The sequence below is a fragment of the Sceloporus occidentalis genome, unplaced genomic scaffold (genome assembly GCF_023333645.1).
Source record: "Sceloporus occidentalis isolate IW3139 unplaced genomic scaffold, rSceOcc1.0.p SCAF_144, whole genome shotgun sequence".
NCBI lineage: Eukaryota > Metazoa > Chordata > Lepidosauria > Squamata > Phrynosomatidae > Sceloporus > Sceloporus occidentalis.
Genome location: NW_028317124.1, coordinates 1,675,195 through 1,694,063, shown reverse-complemented (window position 1 = coordinate 1,694,063; position 18,869 = coordinate 1,675,195). Strand labels below are relative to the sequence as shown.

Here is an 18,869-nt window from a genome sequence, read left to right as displayed (position 1 = left end):
ATGAGAAAAGCAGGGCAGAGAATGCATCCAGAGTCCTGGGTCCCTACATATCGCTTCATTTATTTTCATATCTCGGGGTCTGAGATAGAAAAAACGAAAATAGTGAGAGACATGCATGGGATAGACACACGGCTCCTGAATCTAAGACGAGACCAACGACCGATTGAGTCTTTACAGCAGGAGAAACGGGCGACTAGACGGGGGCCACGTATCCTGGTTTCATCTCATTTTGTTCCAATAAACTCCATTTATCTGCAGACCTGGAGGCGGCCATTGTTCTCAGTCATGTGATATTTTGGGTGACTTTCCCGGCTCAAACACCACACTGAGCTGATGCTTTATGGCGATGCTAATGAAGTCCGTTCCTCCATAGACTTTCGTTAGTCAGGCTGTCCGACTGGGTGATTAAGACTGAGCCATTCTATTGTTCCCCACAGGCAGTATGATAAGGAGTCGGGGGGGGGGGGGTTGTTTAGTAAATTGGGGATCAGATAACAGAGCGAGAACTCCTACAAATGTCTAATATGCAGCTGCCTGAAAATATTATATTATGGGGCAAAAACTAGAATTATTTAAAAAAATAAATAAATAAATAAATAAAGGAAACAGCTAAACATGGTGGGAGATCTCCTTTAAATCTAATTAATACTTAACACCGGTAGGCAGTTAAAACAACTGATTGTTAAGGTGGTTGTTAAGTTCCCTTTTCGGGAAATAAAATCTATCTAACTGCACGCTTTCATATTCGTCATGGTCCAAAGGATTTTGATTATACGCGTCGAACACTATTTTACGTGTTTGAAATATATAGTTTTGGCATTAAAATTGCGGCTGTCATGCTAAATCTCCACAACTTTACATAAATGGTATAATTTTCTCCCTGTTTCCCAGCTCTCGAGCTACCGTCTAATTTACAATCGCAGGCAAGCGCCGTTTATACTGACAATGTTACGGCTCCAAATTCTATTTCCAGAACCGGCTTTTTTAGGCAACATATTTCTACAATAATATGTAACTTTCCAAGAATTTCGAGCAAATAAGACATTTTAAAACAAGCCACTATGTCTAGGTTAAATAAAAACACACTTAGGGTACATAGATCAGAGGGTTTATTTTTAAATACTTACATAATTATAAAATTCACTTAAAATTTAGCATTTGGGGGAAATTATAGTTCCATTTTATTTTTATGTTTTAAATTTAGATTATATATATATATATATTTTTAACTAGAGGATGAAGATTGTAACCCAAGCATCTCAGATATTTATTCTGTAACTCAATCAGGACATCAACGTCACATTTCCGGGGGTTTCCATGCCCTACCCGGATCAGACTGGAGATGATCCTGGCACTTTAAGGCCAGCAGCCCCCAAATGCCATACGTGCAGCCACCGGCTGGATACGCCTGACTGTGCGCTACGCACCTCGCAATGTCTGTGCTAACGGAAGAACAGAGCGTTACACACCATCTCCCTAAGACAGATTTGTGCCTACTGGGGCTGATGCACGCCTCCCGACTATCCCGGTTTGCGCGGGACAGTCCTGGTTTTGTCACTCTACCCCGCTGTCCCACCAACCTGTACCTTTGTCCTGGCTTTTGTCCCGATATCAATTCATTTCGGAGAGATTGTATGTGAGATTTTATATATATATATATATATATATATATATATATATATATAAAAAAACTAAATATATTGCTATAACATTTATCCCCTTAATGACAAAGCCCGTACATGTACGGGCTCAAAATGCATTGTTTTCAATGGGTTTAGGAACCCGCCCATTGTCCTTAAGGGGTAAAATATGTAATGTATGTGTGTGTTTAAATGAGCAAACACATTACATATGTCTATAATACAATATGTATGTAATTTAAATATATATAAAATTATAATTATATATATATATATTAGTATTAGTATACATACTGTGTATTTATATATATATAATCCTATCGTAAATATGAACCTGGAGATTTCCCAACAATATTTCCACCCCATCAGTCATGTGTATCCAGCGAACTCTGATGGCTGGCTGGCGACACGCCATACAATGTCATCGCATGAAATGTGATGGAGTCCGTTCAATGATTACACTACAGGCTACATCTCGAAATAAACCCCGGAGCCCGGCCGAGGCGTTAATCAGATACGAGACACCTTCCCTGCCCAGGCCATCAATCCATGCAGTCACGGTGAATGCTAATGTGTCGGCTGCCAACAAGCTCCTTCTTCTAACGCTCAACGGCTTCTATCGCATAGCCCAGAACTATCATTAATACAACTCCACAAGCAGCCGCTATCTGATTGCCTCATCTGAATGTAAGTGCGGCGTCATTCTAGATGTTCGGGAGAATCCCTCTTATTATGTGGAGCGTAGAAGGTTTTTTTTCTTATTAATCAAGAAGCTGTAAATCACTGAGTCTATTGTCCCATTCACCGGCATAACGAGAGGAGCTTTCCCGAGTCTGGTGCTCTAATTATACCGATGACTTATATGTTTCCTCCGCCGCCGCTGTGAAGGATTAAAATAAGTGCTCTTATATTTATCGAATTATTTTATTCCCAGGTACATTAAGGGAACTTAAACATGCTATGGCTCCTGAATCTAACACAAGACCAAGACGACTGACTCTCTCTCTTCCACCCACCGTGTCACTAGCCACTCACACAAGCTTCAGAAAAGTGTTTGTTGGGTACTTTGTTACACAGTCTAAGACTGTCCGTCACCACCATTTGTGGTGTCCGTCACCCTGCCGGTGCCTTCCGGATGTGGACTGAACTGATTGATTGCTAGAGGAGCAGGGCCGGTTGAGGAAATCACTGATCTCCTTCCAACTGGCCCAAAATGAAGGGAGCGTCAGGTTTGTTCCCACAGATCAGTGATCCCTCGCGCCGTGCTCCTTCTATTGATGTTGAGTGCAGGGATATGATGTCCCAATGCCCAACACAGAAGCTGCACACACCGCAAGGGAGCACTGATGTCCTCTTGCTCCCACCACAGGACCACCAGGGATTGAAGCAGGAAGGGAGAAATCAGATACATTATGTATTTATCTGCACAACTCAAAAACCTTTGGACTCTGATTGAATGGTGGCCATCATCCTGACAATTAGTAACCCTTCCATCCACACCTCAATCCATCCACTTATTTTTAAACTTTTCCATAGTAATTTCTCACATTGCCACTGAGGTTTGTTTTCCTTAACATTCTACGGTGCTTAATGTTTTGTCTAGGTGGAACAGAAACTTCAAAGCCATCATATGCACTTTAATATATACAATAGCTGAGTATTATCTTAGATTTTTCCATTCTACTCTCTATATTTTCCACAATCCTAGCTCTGGAGCTGCTCCAGGTCCTACAGATAAACAAAACCAGGGATGCCAGGGTCCAAGCCAATATGGCACACTGTGTGATATTGCTGGCAAATGTGTGTGTGTGTATATATACACACACAAGTGTGCCTGATGGTTTCCAATATGGCTGCCTGGGTGCTTCACGGTGATCCAGATTGCATTTTGTGACATACTGGAGAAGACTGTGGCCATGTAAGGTTTTTCCATAATTTTTGACCCATGCATTCCTAACCCAATTGGCTAGCACCATGTTTAGGTGAAAAGCTACCTACTACAAAATGACATGTTGTAATATTTTGATAGCAGGTTCATTTGAAAGTACTTACAAAGTAGTTAAGTATTATTCATTGGTGAGGATGTTTGGTGTGTACTTGTCTCAATTGAGTCCCACATCTGGTGCCTTCTACTCAAGTTGTGTAGACTTCTCTGGATGTTGTTCCACAAATAATGTGTCATCTATCCTTACTCAGTGTTTCGGCAATATAGCCAAAAACCTGGCTGATACGATGTAATGGATTCTGCCTTTTTTAAGTTAGGAGCCCATTGACCTCCCAGCGTTCAAACCGAGTTCTCCTGGGCAATGGTTTCGCAGGGAGATAGAGTTGAGGAGAGTTATTGAGTTGTGGTGAACCTAGCTGTGTGTACCACATATGAGATACGCGACGAGCTGCCCAGGATCACATTGACAGCCACATATCTCATTCGTGGTAACACTCTTGGACACACTTGTGTTTACATTCATATCTGTGAATGACTGATCAGAAGATTCGGCTGCAGCATAACCAAATTATCTGATCCCTGCCTGTAAGCAGGGATTGATGCATTTAAATTTTCCCAAATTCTATTTCATCTTAACTTCCTGTTCTTAGGATCTACGTGATTATTCCTCCCCTTTAAGTCACCACTTCTCTATTATTAGGGACAGTTAACCGATCGGCTATGCTAGTTGTGCCACAGGCACAAATCTCAGCTTCCCTGAGATCAGCATATTATTTTGTAACCATATTAAATGGCTTCTTAGGGTCCCTTTTGATCTAAGGACCCCCTTTGGAGGATATGGAGGGATGAGGAACAAATTCCTCTTAAGCTTTGAGATGCTGAGATTGGGGGCAAAACATCTGAGACCCAGAGTGAGTCCCCAAGAGTATCCAGGTATGTTTATACCTCTCCTGGGTGCAGTATATCTGCTGCCTTAATAAAAAGTTCTGCACAGGGTTCCTGGCGGCTGCACCCACATCCGACTCCACAGCTTCTCATCCACATTAGGACAGTAACAGCTGCCACACAACCAGCCTCTCTATTGATTTCACCCCAACCATGGCAACTGTTTTCCCTACTGAAACTGGGGCGTTCTTTGTTCTTTATTTTTTTATTGATTCCAATTTTAGGAGGAATGCAGAAATTTTACAGGAACAGATCATCAAACCATCACCTCTGAAGGGGAAGTACCATGGAAAATAAAATGATTTTCTCCTTCAGCATAACCACCAGCACTGTCCCTCCGTAGACTTTCATTAGTCAGAGTGTCCATTTGGGTGATTAAGACTGAGCCATTCTATTTCCCCACAGGCAGTGTGATAAGGAGTCAGGGTGTTTGTCTAGTGAGTTGGGGCTCAGATAACAGAGCGAGAACAAATGGCTAATATGCAGCTGCCTGAAAACATTATATTATGGGGCAAAAAAAAAGAAAACAACTCGATATTTTCGAAAACGTCTTAATCTGATACAGGTGATATATATATATTTTTTTTTTAAATGTGATATCGTTTGCGTGGGACTCCGGAATGCAACAATATTATTTACATTTTTATTGATGTGATGATTGTCTTAATTATTTAAAGCAACACTACATATAAGATGTATGGGAGTCAGCATTATGTAGAAAATGATATGTGCTTTTAGGATTAGTAAGAACGAGGCATTGCTGATGTGGAGTTTTCCAGGACGGAATCAGTTAAAAGCCAGTTTGAGATGGGAAATGGGTAGAATTGCTCTGCTCAGCTGTTTTATTATTAAGCAAACTGCACGGTTTCTGTAAACCATCCTTTCATGGATCCAGCAAAGCTTCTTCTCTCCATTTTTCCTCCCCTGATGCCCCTTTTTTTCCCTGGAGCTTGGAATGTTTGCTGGGTATGAGGGTTTCGCAGAGTTCTACAGCCCTAAAAGCCCCGATAATGTGTATAGAAACAGCAGGTAATGGGTTAATAAATGAAATTGTGATACAGCTATATCAATTTTTCTTATGAGATGCAGAGAAAGCGAGACCCTCGCGCGTTGTTTTTTTGCTCTGTTGATGAACGTCAAGTTTATTTCTGGTGACACTGCCTCGTCGACTTGTTAATGATTCCCAACATGGCTCCGACAACAGGAGAAACTTGCAAGGGCTTGCCCTACACGATGAAACACAGAACCTGCCGGCAGATCGGCCCCGTTCGGCCCCCGTCTAGTCTGCTCGTTTCTCCTGCTGTAACCTTAATCAAACCTCAATCGTTGTTGGTCTCGTCTTAGATTCAGGAGCCGTGTGTCTATCCCATGCATGTTAATATTATTTTATGATGTTTTGATCTTAGATTATTCACATTTAGCGGCTCGGTGATCGCATCTGTCTCCAGCGTAGGCAAATTTGCCTTCATTTCTCATGGTCCCCCAGGGCCATCATCAGCGGGTACAACCAGTAACCGTTTATGGGGACTGGGAAAGCATCCCTGACCCGTCACAGGTCATTTTATTGGGTCTTTGCAGCCCACTAGCCGAGACCCGGGCCCTCACAGCCCATTACACTTGCGGGCTTTGGGGCCCAAATTACTCTTTTGCCCGGTACTGGGGCCTAGTGGCCCCATTGCAAGCTTGGGGTATGTTGCTTAACCCGCTGCTACGTCAAAGCACCCCAAGTTTGGTGGGTACGGCAGGGAGGACCCTGTCTTTAGATTTGTACTGGGCTCCAAGTAGATAGAGATTGTTTCCAGTGACGCGGTTCCTGTGTAAAGCTATTATCGCACATACCTCAGAGCAAGGCAGCCATTTTGAATTTGTGGTGAAGCAGTAAGATGGCGGCTCCCACATACAGCACAACAAAGAATACCAAAAGGGAATGTTTGTATTAATAACGAACTTGAACAATAACAGATATGATTAATATGATGTATATAAGAGTAAGAATTATTCCCCAATAGATTGTAAGCTCACAGGAGCAGGTCTTTCCTCTCCTTCTGTCCCAGTTCGTCTTAACGTGTGTTAATGTTATTGTCAACGTTGTATGTTGTCAGTCATTGCCAACCGTCACATTGCAATAGCGCTATGGCATCTGGTGGCGCTATATAAAAACAATATAGCGTAAAAGAATTACGGGGTTAAATGCGGTTAGTGATACAAAGTGTTTTATTTATAAACCCCTATGAAGGAGACAGGCTTGTCTGCGCATGTGCGTGCAGGTGGCATGGGGGTGTCTGGTCCAACGTGCCAGGTGATTGACATACCCCAGAACTTTTTCAATGAGTTGACCCTGAGACGCTTGAAATATTAACCCTTTAATAGCGCATCATGAAGGTTCTACCTAGTGTTACCCACATGGCTCTAACACCGGTCTTCAAAAAAGACTAATCAAGCTATACTTAATTGAGTCACCTGCATTCAAGCAGGGATACCAACAGTAACATACATCAATTGGGAGTCTTATATATGAGCCGGATAGAATAGGAAGAAGTCAGCTCCAGACTTTATGCCCCTTCACCTCCTAAGCTCCCAGCGTCATGATTTGATGGGGTAGAAATTGGGAGGTATGCATGTGATGTCATTGTGATGTAATGCCCTTAGATTAAATGATGTAATAATAGGGTTGTAGAGGTATAACTGTGGTAAGGGCATAGGCCCAGCTACCCCTATCCTGGGAATAGAGAGATTACTACTTCATGCATACCAAAAATCCCCGTTTGTGCAGGACAGTCCCAGTTTTCAGGCACTGTCCCTTATAGATGCCACGCTGTCCCACAGGAAGTGTTGGGCTCACGGACCAGTCGAGGAGATACTCTGATCTCTTCTGACAGGCCCAGGAAGCTGTAACGCCAATGGAGGTCCGTGGGGTTTTAGCACAGACCTCCATTGCAGCTCCCACACGACCTGCTCGGAGCGCTGTGAAGCCAGTTGCCGTGTGGTGGCCCTTGCGGTAAGGCAGGTGGCTACTCCTCTGGCCCTCCCTCGTCTGACACTAGGGCACCCATCCAGCCTATAGAACAGATGTGCTGATATGTACACCTGAAATTTGGGGGTATGCCTCTGTCACCCTTGCACTAATATGAACTCAGAAAACCGGGTTACAACACCAAAACACGAGTCTCTAGGAACATGCGTAGCAGCGGTGAACAGAAGGGGTTAATAATCTCTGATCGCCTTCTAGAACGGCGACAGTAGCAGCAGCTCCCGGTGCAAGAATGGAAGTTGGGTGAGGAGACAGTGGGGTCCTTTAAAATATCGAGAAGACCCCATAGTCACATGCTGACACCATCTTGAGAGGGACTATTCACTTCCCATGCTTCAGACAGGCCTGGACTGGCCATCTGGCAAATGCCCGTCATGTGAGCATAAACGTAAAGTGCAGCCGCGCATATCCAACTCTTGGCCACATTTACATCATCAGGCGTCTGCAGGACTTAAAGCGGATCCCACATGCGAGGATAACTAAGGGGCATTTTGCTTTTTTTTTTTGACTGCTCCAGATATGAGCTCTTACCCCACGTATGAAAATACCGCATGTCGGTGATATGACGGGAAATTCTGCATCTACTGTGTTTCCCAGCAAATACACCGCTGCGCAGCACTTAACACCCGCTCGAGACATGCTTTGTAAAGCTCACGGGCTAAATACATCGATTTGCGGCCAAAGAAAAGGGAAATTATAGAGTTTGAATGAACCGCACTTCTTTGCTATTGTCTGATCTCAGCTCTGACATCACTTGGCAGTTCCCAGGCGCAGAGTCGAACAATGAGATATCTTCTTACCTCTCTTGCTCCTGAGAGTCTCTACAATGAACTCATCGTAATAAATGTATACGTAAAACACGGTTACTTACTATCGGAGCATCCCTGTTTATAGTATAAATAATATAAATCATATTTTTATTATAAATAATATAAATAAATAATATATTATAATAATATAAATATAATATAATATAAAACAGCCTCCAATTCAATTGAGGAACTAAATCCTATATAAATATGAATATGCCCCAAGAGCGTTCTAACTGTCATAGGTAGAACAGCGCAAATGCCTAAATGGCAAAGAAAAGGTTAAAAAATACAGCTCGGCTTTTACTGTTGTGTTCTTAAGGGTTGTTGCTATTCCCTAGTAGCTGAGATGTTAGATTGTATCAACCCGAGATGTCATCCATGAGATCTGAGCCAAAACACAGGAGACCACAAAGTGGGTCATCATAAAGAGCGGAAGGGGAGAATAAAAAAAAGTGAATTATCCCCCCATTAAACTGCAAAAAAAACCCAGAAAAACCCAAACCCGACGCACGTTTCGCTAACCGTTAGCTTCGACAGGGGAGCTGAACCCGAGGATCCCGCCACTTGTTATTTATTTACTCTGATAACCGCCTCCCCAGAAGCACATTGGTCATCGAGTTAATCACTCACGGCCGCGCCTTCAGATGGGCGTGTTTACCACTCAGCGGACTCCATATCCTATTGGTGGATTCAGGCCGCTACCCATAATATTTTCATTCGCTTGTTTGTCATTCATTAATAAGCGGATTCTTTGAAAGTATATTTTTTCATCGAAAATATCTTTAACATTCTTAGTATTTTATAAATCAGTTTATTTATTTAGAACTCTGGCAACCCCAGGGTTCCGACCTCGGCATCGAGAAATATATTTTTAAGTTATTTTAGTATTTTTTAATATTTACCGGTTGGACCACCTCTACCCAGTACTGGTCACGTAATGGGAATGTTACTTATTGTCAAAAAAAGGTCTCCTTAATGCCCTGTCTGGGGCAGAAGTTGGCCATCTGCTCAGGGGCCGGTAATGATAAGGTGCGATACAAAGAGCCCTTGTGTTATTCACTTACCATCCGCCATCTGCCTGTCCTGATAAGTCTGAAAGAGATATACGGCTATTGAGTGGGGGGAGGTGGCCAGTTACTGGTTTATCTCCTTTCTTTGGTAGAACAATAAGATGAAGCCCCCCCCCCCATCCTTAAGCCGCCGGGTAAATCAGTGCTTTGGGAGAACCGCTTCCCATCTCCGGTTGGGAGCTTACAGATTGTCGGACCATCTGGGAGATGGAATTCTGGTGTTTAGATGGAATGTAAGGACGTTTTACTTTACTGAGAGGGTTGTAGATAAGTGGAACAGCCTCCCAGCAGAAGCGGGAGAGGCTAATGCAAAGAAGGAATATAAACATGGATGGCATAGGCATAGTGCTTCAAATAAACGTCTGGAATGGGATAAAACAACCACTACTTCTACTGTGCGTATCGCATGGGAGCAGCCGTGCCAACGCCCTGCTCTCAGGACCTGAAGGATTATTCCTCCCCAGTTAAGTTTTCCTCTGGTGGTAACTTGTTTGCCAGTTCAAAAAACTAGTCGAGGAGAGGGATCGATAATATTCGGAGGGATGTGCAAGTTCTGCCACGGGTCGGCTTGCTTAATTGTTTTCTTAAGGGCGAAAAAGGTTACTGTCACTTTAAGAACGATAATAGAATTTTAATGGTACCTCGTGGTAATAGGAGTGGAAGTCATCCACCCCCCCCATGATGTGTATATATATATATATATACCGTATATATATATGTATCTGACTCAATCCCTAATGAAAGAAAGCGAGTCCAAGTCACGGCTATTAGAGTGTGCGTGGGAGAACGTCGCCGTCACCGTCTTCCACCCAACGAGCAATTTGTTTATTAAAGCCATTCTCGCCTCCATACGGTTTACATAGATTGGATTTTCTCATCTCACACGCTAGGACCTAAGTAACCCCTTCCCTGCCAGAAGAGAATACGACGCGCTCACCTAAAACTGCATTATTCTTTTTTTTTTACGGATTTTACAGGAATTTCAGGTACGGGAGGGAAGTTTATTTCAAAAGCGGAGAAATGTTACAACAAGAGATTATAGTCTAAAACTAGAGGGCCAGAGGCTTAGAGGTCATATACGGAAGTTTTTGTTTACTGAGAGGGTGGTAGGTAAGTGGAACAGCTTCCCGGCAGAGGTGGTAGGGGTTAATCGAGTGAGGGCATTAAAGAGGTTAAAAAAAAAAAAAAAGCTACTATCTCAAAATGAATAGCTCTAGTGTGAAAAGCCATACAGCGTGGACTCAATGAGCGGACACGGAGAGGGGTGGCTTTAAGGTCTGTTGCACAAAGACATTCTGCCCCTCGCCGGTCTCCTGGCAGGTGCTACAGAACAAAGGAGGATGGACGCCATCGATACACGACGTATTCATCACCAGAGGGGGAAACTAAATATCTGCGTTTCCAGGATTTGTAAGAAAAACTTCCAGAATCCTCGATTTACTCACCTAGTGGGGGCAACTTAAAAAAAAATTAAAAAAAATTCACTAATAAAACTATTATTTACCTGTTATTTAATTTAATTATTATTTAATCCCCCCCCCCGCTGCCACATCCTTTCCCCTTCCTCATATAAATGAACGCTCGTAGCAGCAGAATTTTACATTTCTATTCAGCAATTAAAAGCAATAAAATAAATTAAAATTTAAATGTTTTACTTTTACTATTTTATTTTTTTTAATTTAATTTTACATTATATAGAATATTAAATGTTATATTAATCAAAATGAATGAAAGTTAAATTAATGAGGGGGTCTGAAAAGGAAAATTATCCGCAAAGAAACTTAAATCTGCAATAAGGGACGCGCTTTGGATCTGATATATTTATTTATATATAGATTTATATTTTATTTGTTGAGTAATTGTTTTGTCTTCCATGTTGGATGGCCGGCCATAGTTGTTAAAAGGACAATAAAGGCTTATAACAGATAGAAGCAGGGTTTACCCCGGTATTTAGACAGTCAGGGCCACTTGGGGCCAACTACAAACCTAAAGATAGGGCCCAAAGTGAGGACAGGTGAGAGGCCAGGTGGTCCCCAAAGCCCAGTCCTGTGTAGCAGGTGGCATCGGCCCCTTTCCAGTTAGCGGGCCAATCAGAGGGCCCCATACACAGGTACCGGTGTGCGGCCCTGTAGGCAGGAACATGGTGTGATTGGGTGAGCCTCAATGGTTATGTCAGTGTTCTAATTTAAAACACTAAGCAGCCAATAGGAGACAAGCGGTGAAGTGACTTCATATCATTGTACATGAGTGCAGTCCATTCAGCCAGGACACTACGCCACCTACCCACTACTCCATAAAATTTAATGGCCACCCATTACATGCAAACCATTTACTACGTACCATCTCCTACTGCCTTGTTTACCCTTCAACCACGCAATAGATTGTAAGCTCACAAGAGACGGCCCTCTTCTCCTTCTGCCCTAGCATGTCTTAATGTTAAAAGGTCTTTGTTTTTTTATTGTCCCCAACTGTAACAGCGCTACGGAATCTGCTGGCGCTAAATTGTCATTAAATCAAAATCAAGCCATGAAGTTTTACTTTTCAGACAGATTGGTAGAAAAGTGGAACAGCCTCCCAGCAGAAGTGGTAGAGGGTAATACAGTGAGGAAATGTAAACACGCGTGGGGTAGATAGATACGGCTCCTGAATCTAAGATGAGACCAACGACTGATTAATGTCCGAGTCTTTAGAGCAGGAGAAACAGGCAGACTAGACGGGGGCCGAACGGGGCCGATCTGCCGGCAGATTCTGTGTTTCATCTGAATGTAATATTTTTGTAAATCATCCCACATTTTGTAACATCTAAACTTTTTTTTCATATAATACCCAAAACACTATAAACTGATAGCTTACCGGGGGAAGCTCTAGGACAATCAGGACGGATCAGTGACTTTCCAATGACCTTGAAAGGTTCATTTGGCCTTATTCATCTAGAACGAGTAACGCTCTATGATGTCATCGCGTCTCTGTGTTTACGTCTGATTTGGGTTTTCCAGTTTTGAACAGAATGAGTCGTTTTAAACGGATGTGAAAGCACCGCGACGCGTGGAAATTCTATTTTGGAAGCTGGCAGAGACATGCATTGCTTCGCTCATGCAAAGGGGGTCTGCGCGTGTTCACACGTGGGCGCAGCTCCACACTGGAGGGCAGGGTTATTGCGCAATCTTTCAAATCCAGATTAGGATAAAGACAGCGTAGACTCAGACTCAGGATATGTTTAAATAAGCAGGTAATTTACTGATAGGGTAGTAGATAAGTGGAACAGCTTCCCAGCATAAGTGGTAAAGGGTAATACAGTGAAGGGATTAAACATGCATGGGATCGGCATACGGCTCCTGAATCTAAGACGAGACCAACGACTGATTAAGGTTTGAGCCTTAACAGAGGAAGAAACGGGCGACTATACAGGCCGAATGGGGCCGATCTGCTGGCAGATTCTGTGTTTCTGAGGTAGTAGGTGCATGGAAGAGCCTTCTAGCAGAGGCAGTAGGGCATATAATTTCAGGATAATAAAATTGTCAGGAATACACAAATTTGAGAATGAGGTAAATGATTATTTGGTTGTGAATGTGATGTATTCCTATCACCCAATAGAATGACTAGAATTGCCATCAAATATCTTGAAGGGTTGCCGCTTCCTACGAGAAAACCCTTCAATTTCCCCTCTGGTTTGCGATGTCAAGATTAAAAAAATGTAATAACCCAAAGAAAAAATGTCCAAGACCTGCCATACAACATATATATATATATATATATATATATATATGTACTCTGTACAAATCGTACAAAGAAACCCAATAGGCAGAATAGACCCAGAATTCAAGGTCTTGTATACAGTACTTAGCGGCCAAAAACTCTCATTTAAGACTGACTTTATCAAGCGGCTCTGATCATCTTTGGGCCACCAAAATAACGTGTTGGTAAGAAAACTTCTTGTTCCCGGTACCAAACTTCTAAGAAATTAAAAAAATGTAGATGCATGGAACGAAGCGCGCGGTTAAACTTCACTAGCCATGTTGGGAATGTCCCCCGAGCTGATGTTCTTCTGGTAGAACAGCGCTTTATGTTTCAACGGAACCTTCTTATTAAGAGAGAAAGAGAATGGAATGGGTTAATGTCTGAGGATCCAGTATATTAAGCCTGAGGGTGCTATATGTCATGGTGACCTATGGGCCTGTGTGTGGATCTTGATACCAAGATGATACCAAGCTCCTCAAGGTAGACAAACCCAGAATGTATCTGGATGGATTCGTTCCCATTACAGGCTTCAGCGAGATCAAAAGGCAATATGGAACATTTGTTATATTTAATGGGAATCCAAAATTGTTTTATTTTTATCTATAGGTTCCATAGGTCGGTGGTTCTCATATGGTGTCCTATGGAACATCAGTGGCCTTCAAGCAGCTACAAAGAACAAGATGGTATCTGTTGACCTAGACCATAAAGCGCATGTTATTATTTATTATTTTATATGAGACAAGGTTGGGATTTAATGAATTAGTGGTCATCTTAAAAGGTACGATCACATCAAAACTCATATTTTATAGAAGCTTTTTCAGTTTCTGAGGCAACGGCCCATCAGTGCCTGCTTTCGGATCACACAACAATTAAGCGTTCCCGGGAAAAACATGAACAATCACAGTTTTCCTTGATTAACAAATAATTACTAGGGAGGGTCTGGGCATCTAGCACTACTATGAATAATGTACCTAATGTGTTATTTAATTATACAACTGTTACATTCATTAGCATTGGGGGGGGCTGCAGCTTATCATTATGCTTATTATACATTTTTCTTTACTTCGTGGTTTGAGGAATCCATTTCTGTCTGAGGTTATTCTACAAGTCTCATATACCATATAGAGTCCCATATACCATAGAGAGTCCCATATACCATAGAGAGTCCTATATAGCATAGAGCGTCCCATAAACTATAGAGAGTCCCATATACCATAGAGAGTCCCATATAGCATAGAGCGTCCCATATACCATAGAGAGTCCCATATAGCATAGAGCGTCCCATAAACTATAGAGAGTCCCATATACCATAGAGAGTCCCATATAGCATAGAGCGTCCCATATACCATAGAGAGTCCCATATACCATAGAGAGTCCTATATTCCATAGAGAGTCCTATATTCCATAGACTCCCATATACCATAGAGAGGCCCATAGACCATAGACGTTACACATGTTCAGCATGGACGGGTATCAGAATGCTTGACGTGTTAGATTAGAATGTAATGTTTCCGCATCTTGCTACATTTTCACCAATGTGATACTCGAGTTCCATCAACATTAATAATTCATTAATAAATGTATTATTTGACAATCGTAAAAATAGAATACAAATAATCGTTGAATTTTTTGGGGGGGTGGAGAGTACTTTTCCATTTTAAATTCATGGCATTATCATGTATAGTCACGTTATGATTAATAATAATAAAAAGCACCATGTTTATCTTGGAAAGTTATTCAAATTAATTTTGATGACAGCATAAAAATCTTGCTGCGGTTACTGAATATGTGAGCTGGTTAGACCTATTAAGACTAGACACAGATGGTGACATAGACAGCTGATCGGTGATGTCATTATCCCCCTTTGTTTGTAACACGTGGTCATAGTTGTTCTACAAAGACATGACATTCGTAAGGGCTCGGGAGATAAGAATTGCATTGTCTAAGAAAAAAATAAATAAATACCAGTGATAATTTAATTAAAAACCCTTATTTTTGAAACAAAATTTCAATCTACATTAGGCTACAATATGTGAATGAATTTAAATATTATTCCTGACCCTAATCCCAATTGAACGCTCGTTTCCTGATTTGTCCAACCAAATTGCGGCTCTGACATCGTAATAATTCTGATTATTATTATTTTAATTTCTTTTTTTTTCTCCTAAGATGTTCGGAGTGTAACGAATGTGAACGAAACATATGATTTTGCGTTTAAAAAAAAAATAATAATAATAATAAAAAAAGAAAGCCCTGTGTATGAGGTGCCATATAATCATTCACTATGAATTTACGAAGAGAGAGAGAAGGGTAGCGAGGAAATTAAATCTAGAAGAGCAGGAAGAGGACAATAAATGGTAAAAAACAGCAAGAGAAAAGGCACACTAGGTTAATATAGGAAAACTAGTTTCTTTATTGAAAGATAGTTATATTAGTGGATGACATGCACACAATACAATAGGCAGGGCCCACCATGCTATAGAGGGGGGTAAACAAAAGAAAAAAGCAGCGTACAATGATAAGATGTATAGGCTACAGCACATTACAATTATAGAAGGGTACGTCTCTACGGAAAAAAGATATACATCAGAAAGTAGGTAATGTAGAAAAAAATACAGAACATGCTTCTTTTTTTTTTTTTTAATTAATTCTCAGTCCAGGGGAGGAGAAAAGGTGGAAGATCCACAAAATTGGTGGTGGTGGTGGTGGTGGTGTGGGGAGGGGGGGGTGGAATTTCAGATACAGAAACATTACCCACGAAAATAAGAACAGGAAATTGTTTTTAGCACAGCAGAAAAAAAAGGTTACCCCTGTTAAGTGGATAATGCACTTTGCCGCCAAGCTCGTTAAAATAAATTACATTTTTTTTAAATTTGGAAAAAGAATTGGACCCGGTCTGCGGAGATACTAAGAACAGCACAGATTTCAGCGCACCAGAGTGGCGTATTTTTTTTCAGTGTCGTAACGTGGAATTTTAGCCAAGGTCTGACCAATTAAATAATGGATTTTTTCTTTTTTTTTCTTTTTTTTTTTTTTTTAGAATTTTTGCTTGTTAGTAAAAACATCAAATTGTACGTGCTGTAATATACAAGGCCCAGATTTATTTATTTATTTTTTTAAATTATAAAAAAAAAGCAAAATGAATCCACTTAACAGAAATTTACAGTGCAATGTATTTAGCTAAACAAGATGAAGATACAGAAATGGCTGTTATTGTCTACAACGCTACGGAAATGACTTTATGTTACTACAGTGGAAATAAAAAGAAAAACAGGTTCAAGGTTACATACTCTACAGTTTTTTAACAAGAAAACTATGATTTTTTTTCCAGCATCCTCATTATTAAGCATTAGTATCCTCTGTCACAGGCTTTCATACAGGCCCCCCCCTTGGGGAAGAGAAGAGTTTGTAATGGGTTTATTAATACCCAAGATTTTTAAAAAATAATTTTGTATATGCCAATTTATTTGAATTTTTTGGTTAGATTCAAAAAAATAAAAATAAGATTTTTTTAAAAAAATTAAGTAGGAATTTGAAAATTCCAAAAAATATGTAGGATTTAAAAAAAAAAAAAAATAAGCTGCAGCTTAATTGTTCTTATAAATAAAAAAAAAAAAGTATAAATATATAATAACATTTTTGGAATTATGAAAATGTGAATCACGTGGGATCATATACACCATAAAAAAAAGGGGGGTATTGCATTGGCATGCAAGGGTTACCCAGATAGTAAGCCTTCCCCATATTCTGGAAAAGGGGGACATCCAAAAAGAAGCCATGAGATAGTGGGGATACTGCCGCTTAACCCAATCAGTGCCACAGGGATGTGCGTAGAACACCCTTCTGGTACTGCCTGGGTTAAAGAAATATCAATGCTTTCTCCAGATGGAAACAGGAAATGGTTAAGAGGGGTGTCACAATACAGCTAAATGCAGAGGCAGAGGGTCACACCACAGAGCAGCATGTTGGCCATTCAACTGCGCTACACAATGGAGAAAAAAAAAAAGAATTGATAAATGCAAAAAAATGTCATCGTCCCATATTCCAAAACAGAGATAGACACATTTTTTTTTTTAATCTACATTTAAAAAAAAAAAAAAAAAAAAAGGGGATAGGCTACATTTAACACAGAATTCTAATGGTGCCAATTCTTTTTTGCTGAAATTTATATATATATTTTTTTTTTTGCCCTGATCTTTTTTTTTTGTAAAAAGGGAGATTGAGCATATTTTCAAATATATGTTAGAAAAGGGTGAGAGCTACCAACAAAAAAAAAAAAGCCAGAATCTGCAATGTACAAAAAAAACCACACAATTCAACACAAATTATTTCCTAAACCCCACCTCCTTTATGTGAAAGCATTAATTTCTATTTTTGATTTTCTTTTAATATTAAGAATAATTGCGTTAAAAAAAGAACAGGGGGGAGGGAGGTATTTAATCACTTGAGTGCATGCAGGTTAAACAATGCCACTGGCACTCAAAGGGTTAAGGCGACATACATTACTAAAATTAAGGGATAAAATTTAAAAAATAAATATGGCCTAATATGTGACATCATAAGTGATTTGCAGTGGGTGCTTGATGTTTAACTGTATTAACACTATGATGATACTCCAGCTACTGATTATTTGAAAAAAGGGGTTAAATGGATGATGTATTTTAATAACAAGCCCATAAAACAGTGAAATCAGACACCTTCCTCCTTTCCTCCAATCCCAACCATTTACAAAAAAAAAAGAGATGAGTTTGCAAGATGAAATGGTTGCATAAAGACAAACTGGAGTCTTTGCCTGGTAATAATAATGGTTGGCTTTTAAAAAAAACAAACAGCAGATGGGGATAGAAAGGCTGTTTCTTAAGGAAATAATGAGATTTTCTCACCCAAAAAACAGCTTGCAATAACCAGAATTCAAAAAAATCTAATGTAACAAATGAAAGGATACAATGTATATAGTTGTATCCAGAAAAATATAAACAAGGATAATGTGTTTCCATAGCAATGGAATCATAGGCAAAATATTATTGTTTTCAGTATTCCACAGCCCAAAAAAAACCCACAAATGCATTTCTAACACCCCCTCCTCTTTATATACATTTAAAAAAAATACATTTTTAGAATTTGTAGCAAAACCCAAATTTTTTCCCCAATCTTAAGCTAAGCAAACGAAGCACCCCCATCCCCATATCAACCACACTAAAGCTTTCAGATTTCCCAGTAATCCCAGTATATATAAGAATGGAAAGAAAAATACCTCTGTTTCGTACAGAGCCAAAGACTGGGAGAACAAGATATCCAACATGTACAAGCACCATCCTGGCTTGGGGGGGCCTCTGCCTGTGTCCTAGGGGTCCTGGAGCTTCTTGCTTGTAATAGTCCTCTAGAAGGGTTGATCCAACAGCTATGGCTCTGGCTTTTGGCTGGGAGACAGATGGTCCATGGAAAGGGTCCCTTCAAATCCCCCCTATATACATTCAAATGTGCTGCAGCTGCTTCATACAAAGGGTGGGGGTATGGAGCAAGCAGTAGCTGTCTATACAGCCTCTCCCCTAAGACAAAGGAGGCCAACCAATCAGAGCTGACCTGCTAGGGGGGGGGGGGGGGGGAGCATGCTCCCTGCAGAATGCATAGGGCAGCCAGGCAACTTGTTTCATGATTTTGGATTTACTAATCAATGAGACACAATGA

The 18,869-nt window shown here is 40.7% G+C and overlaps 1 protein-coding gene across 1 annotated transcript in view; it reads right to left on the bottom strand.

Moving 5' to 3' along the window:
* Nucleotides 1-18,496, bottom strand: part of ARK2C (arkadia (RNF111) C-terminal like ring finger ubiquitin ligase 2C) — a 40,477-nt gene extending 21,981 nt beyond the window's left edge. The window contains exon 1 of the mRNA XM_089499983.1: nt 18,436-18,496. Coding sequence (XP_089356109.1) covers nt 18,436-18,496 — 61 coding nt within the window. The remainder of the gene's footprint in view (nt 1-18,435) is intronic.
* Nucleotides 18,497-18,869: the final 373 nt, after the last annotated feature.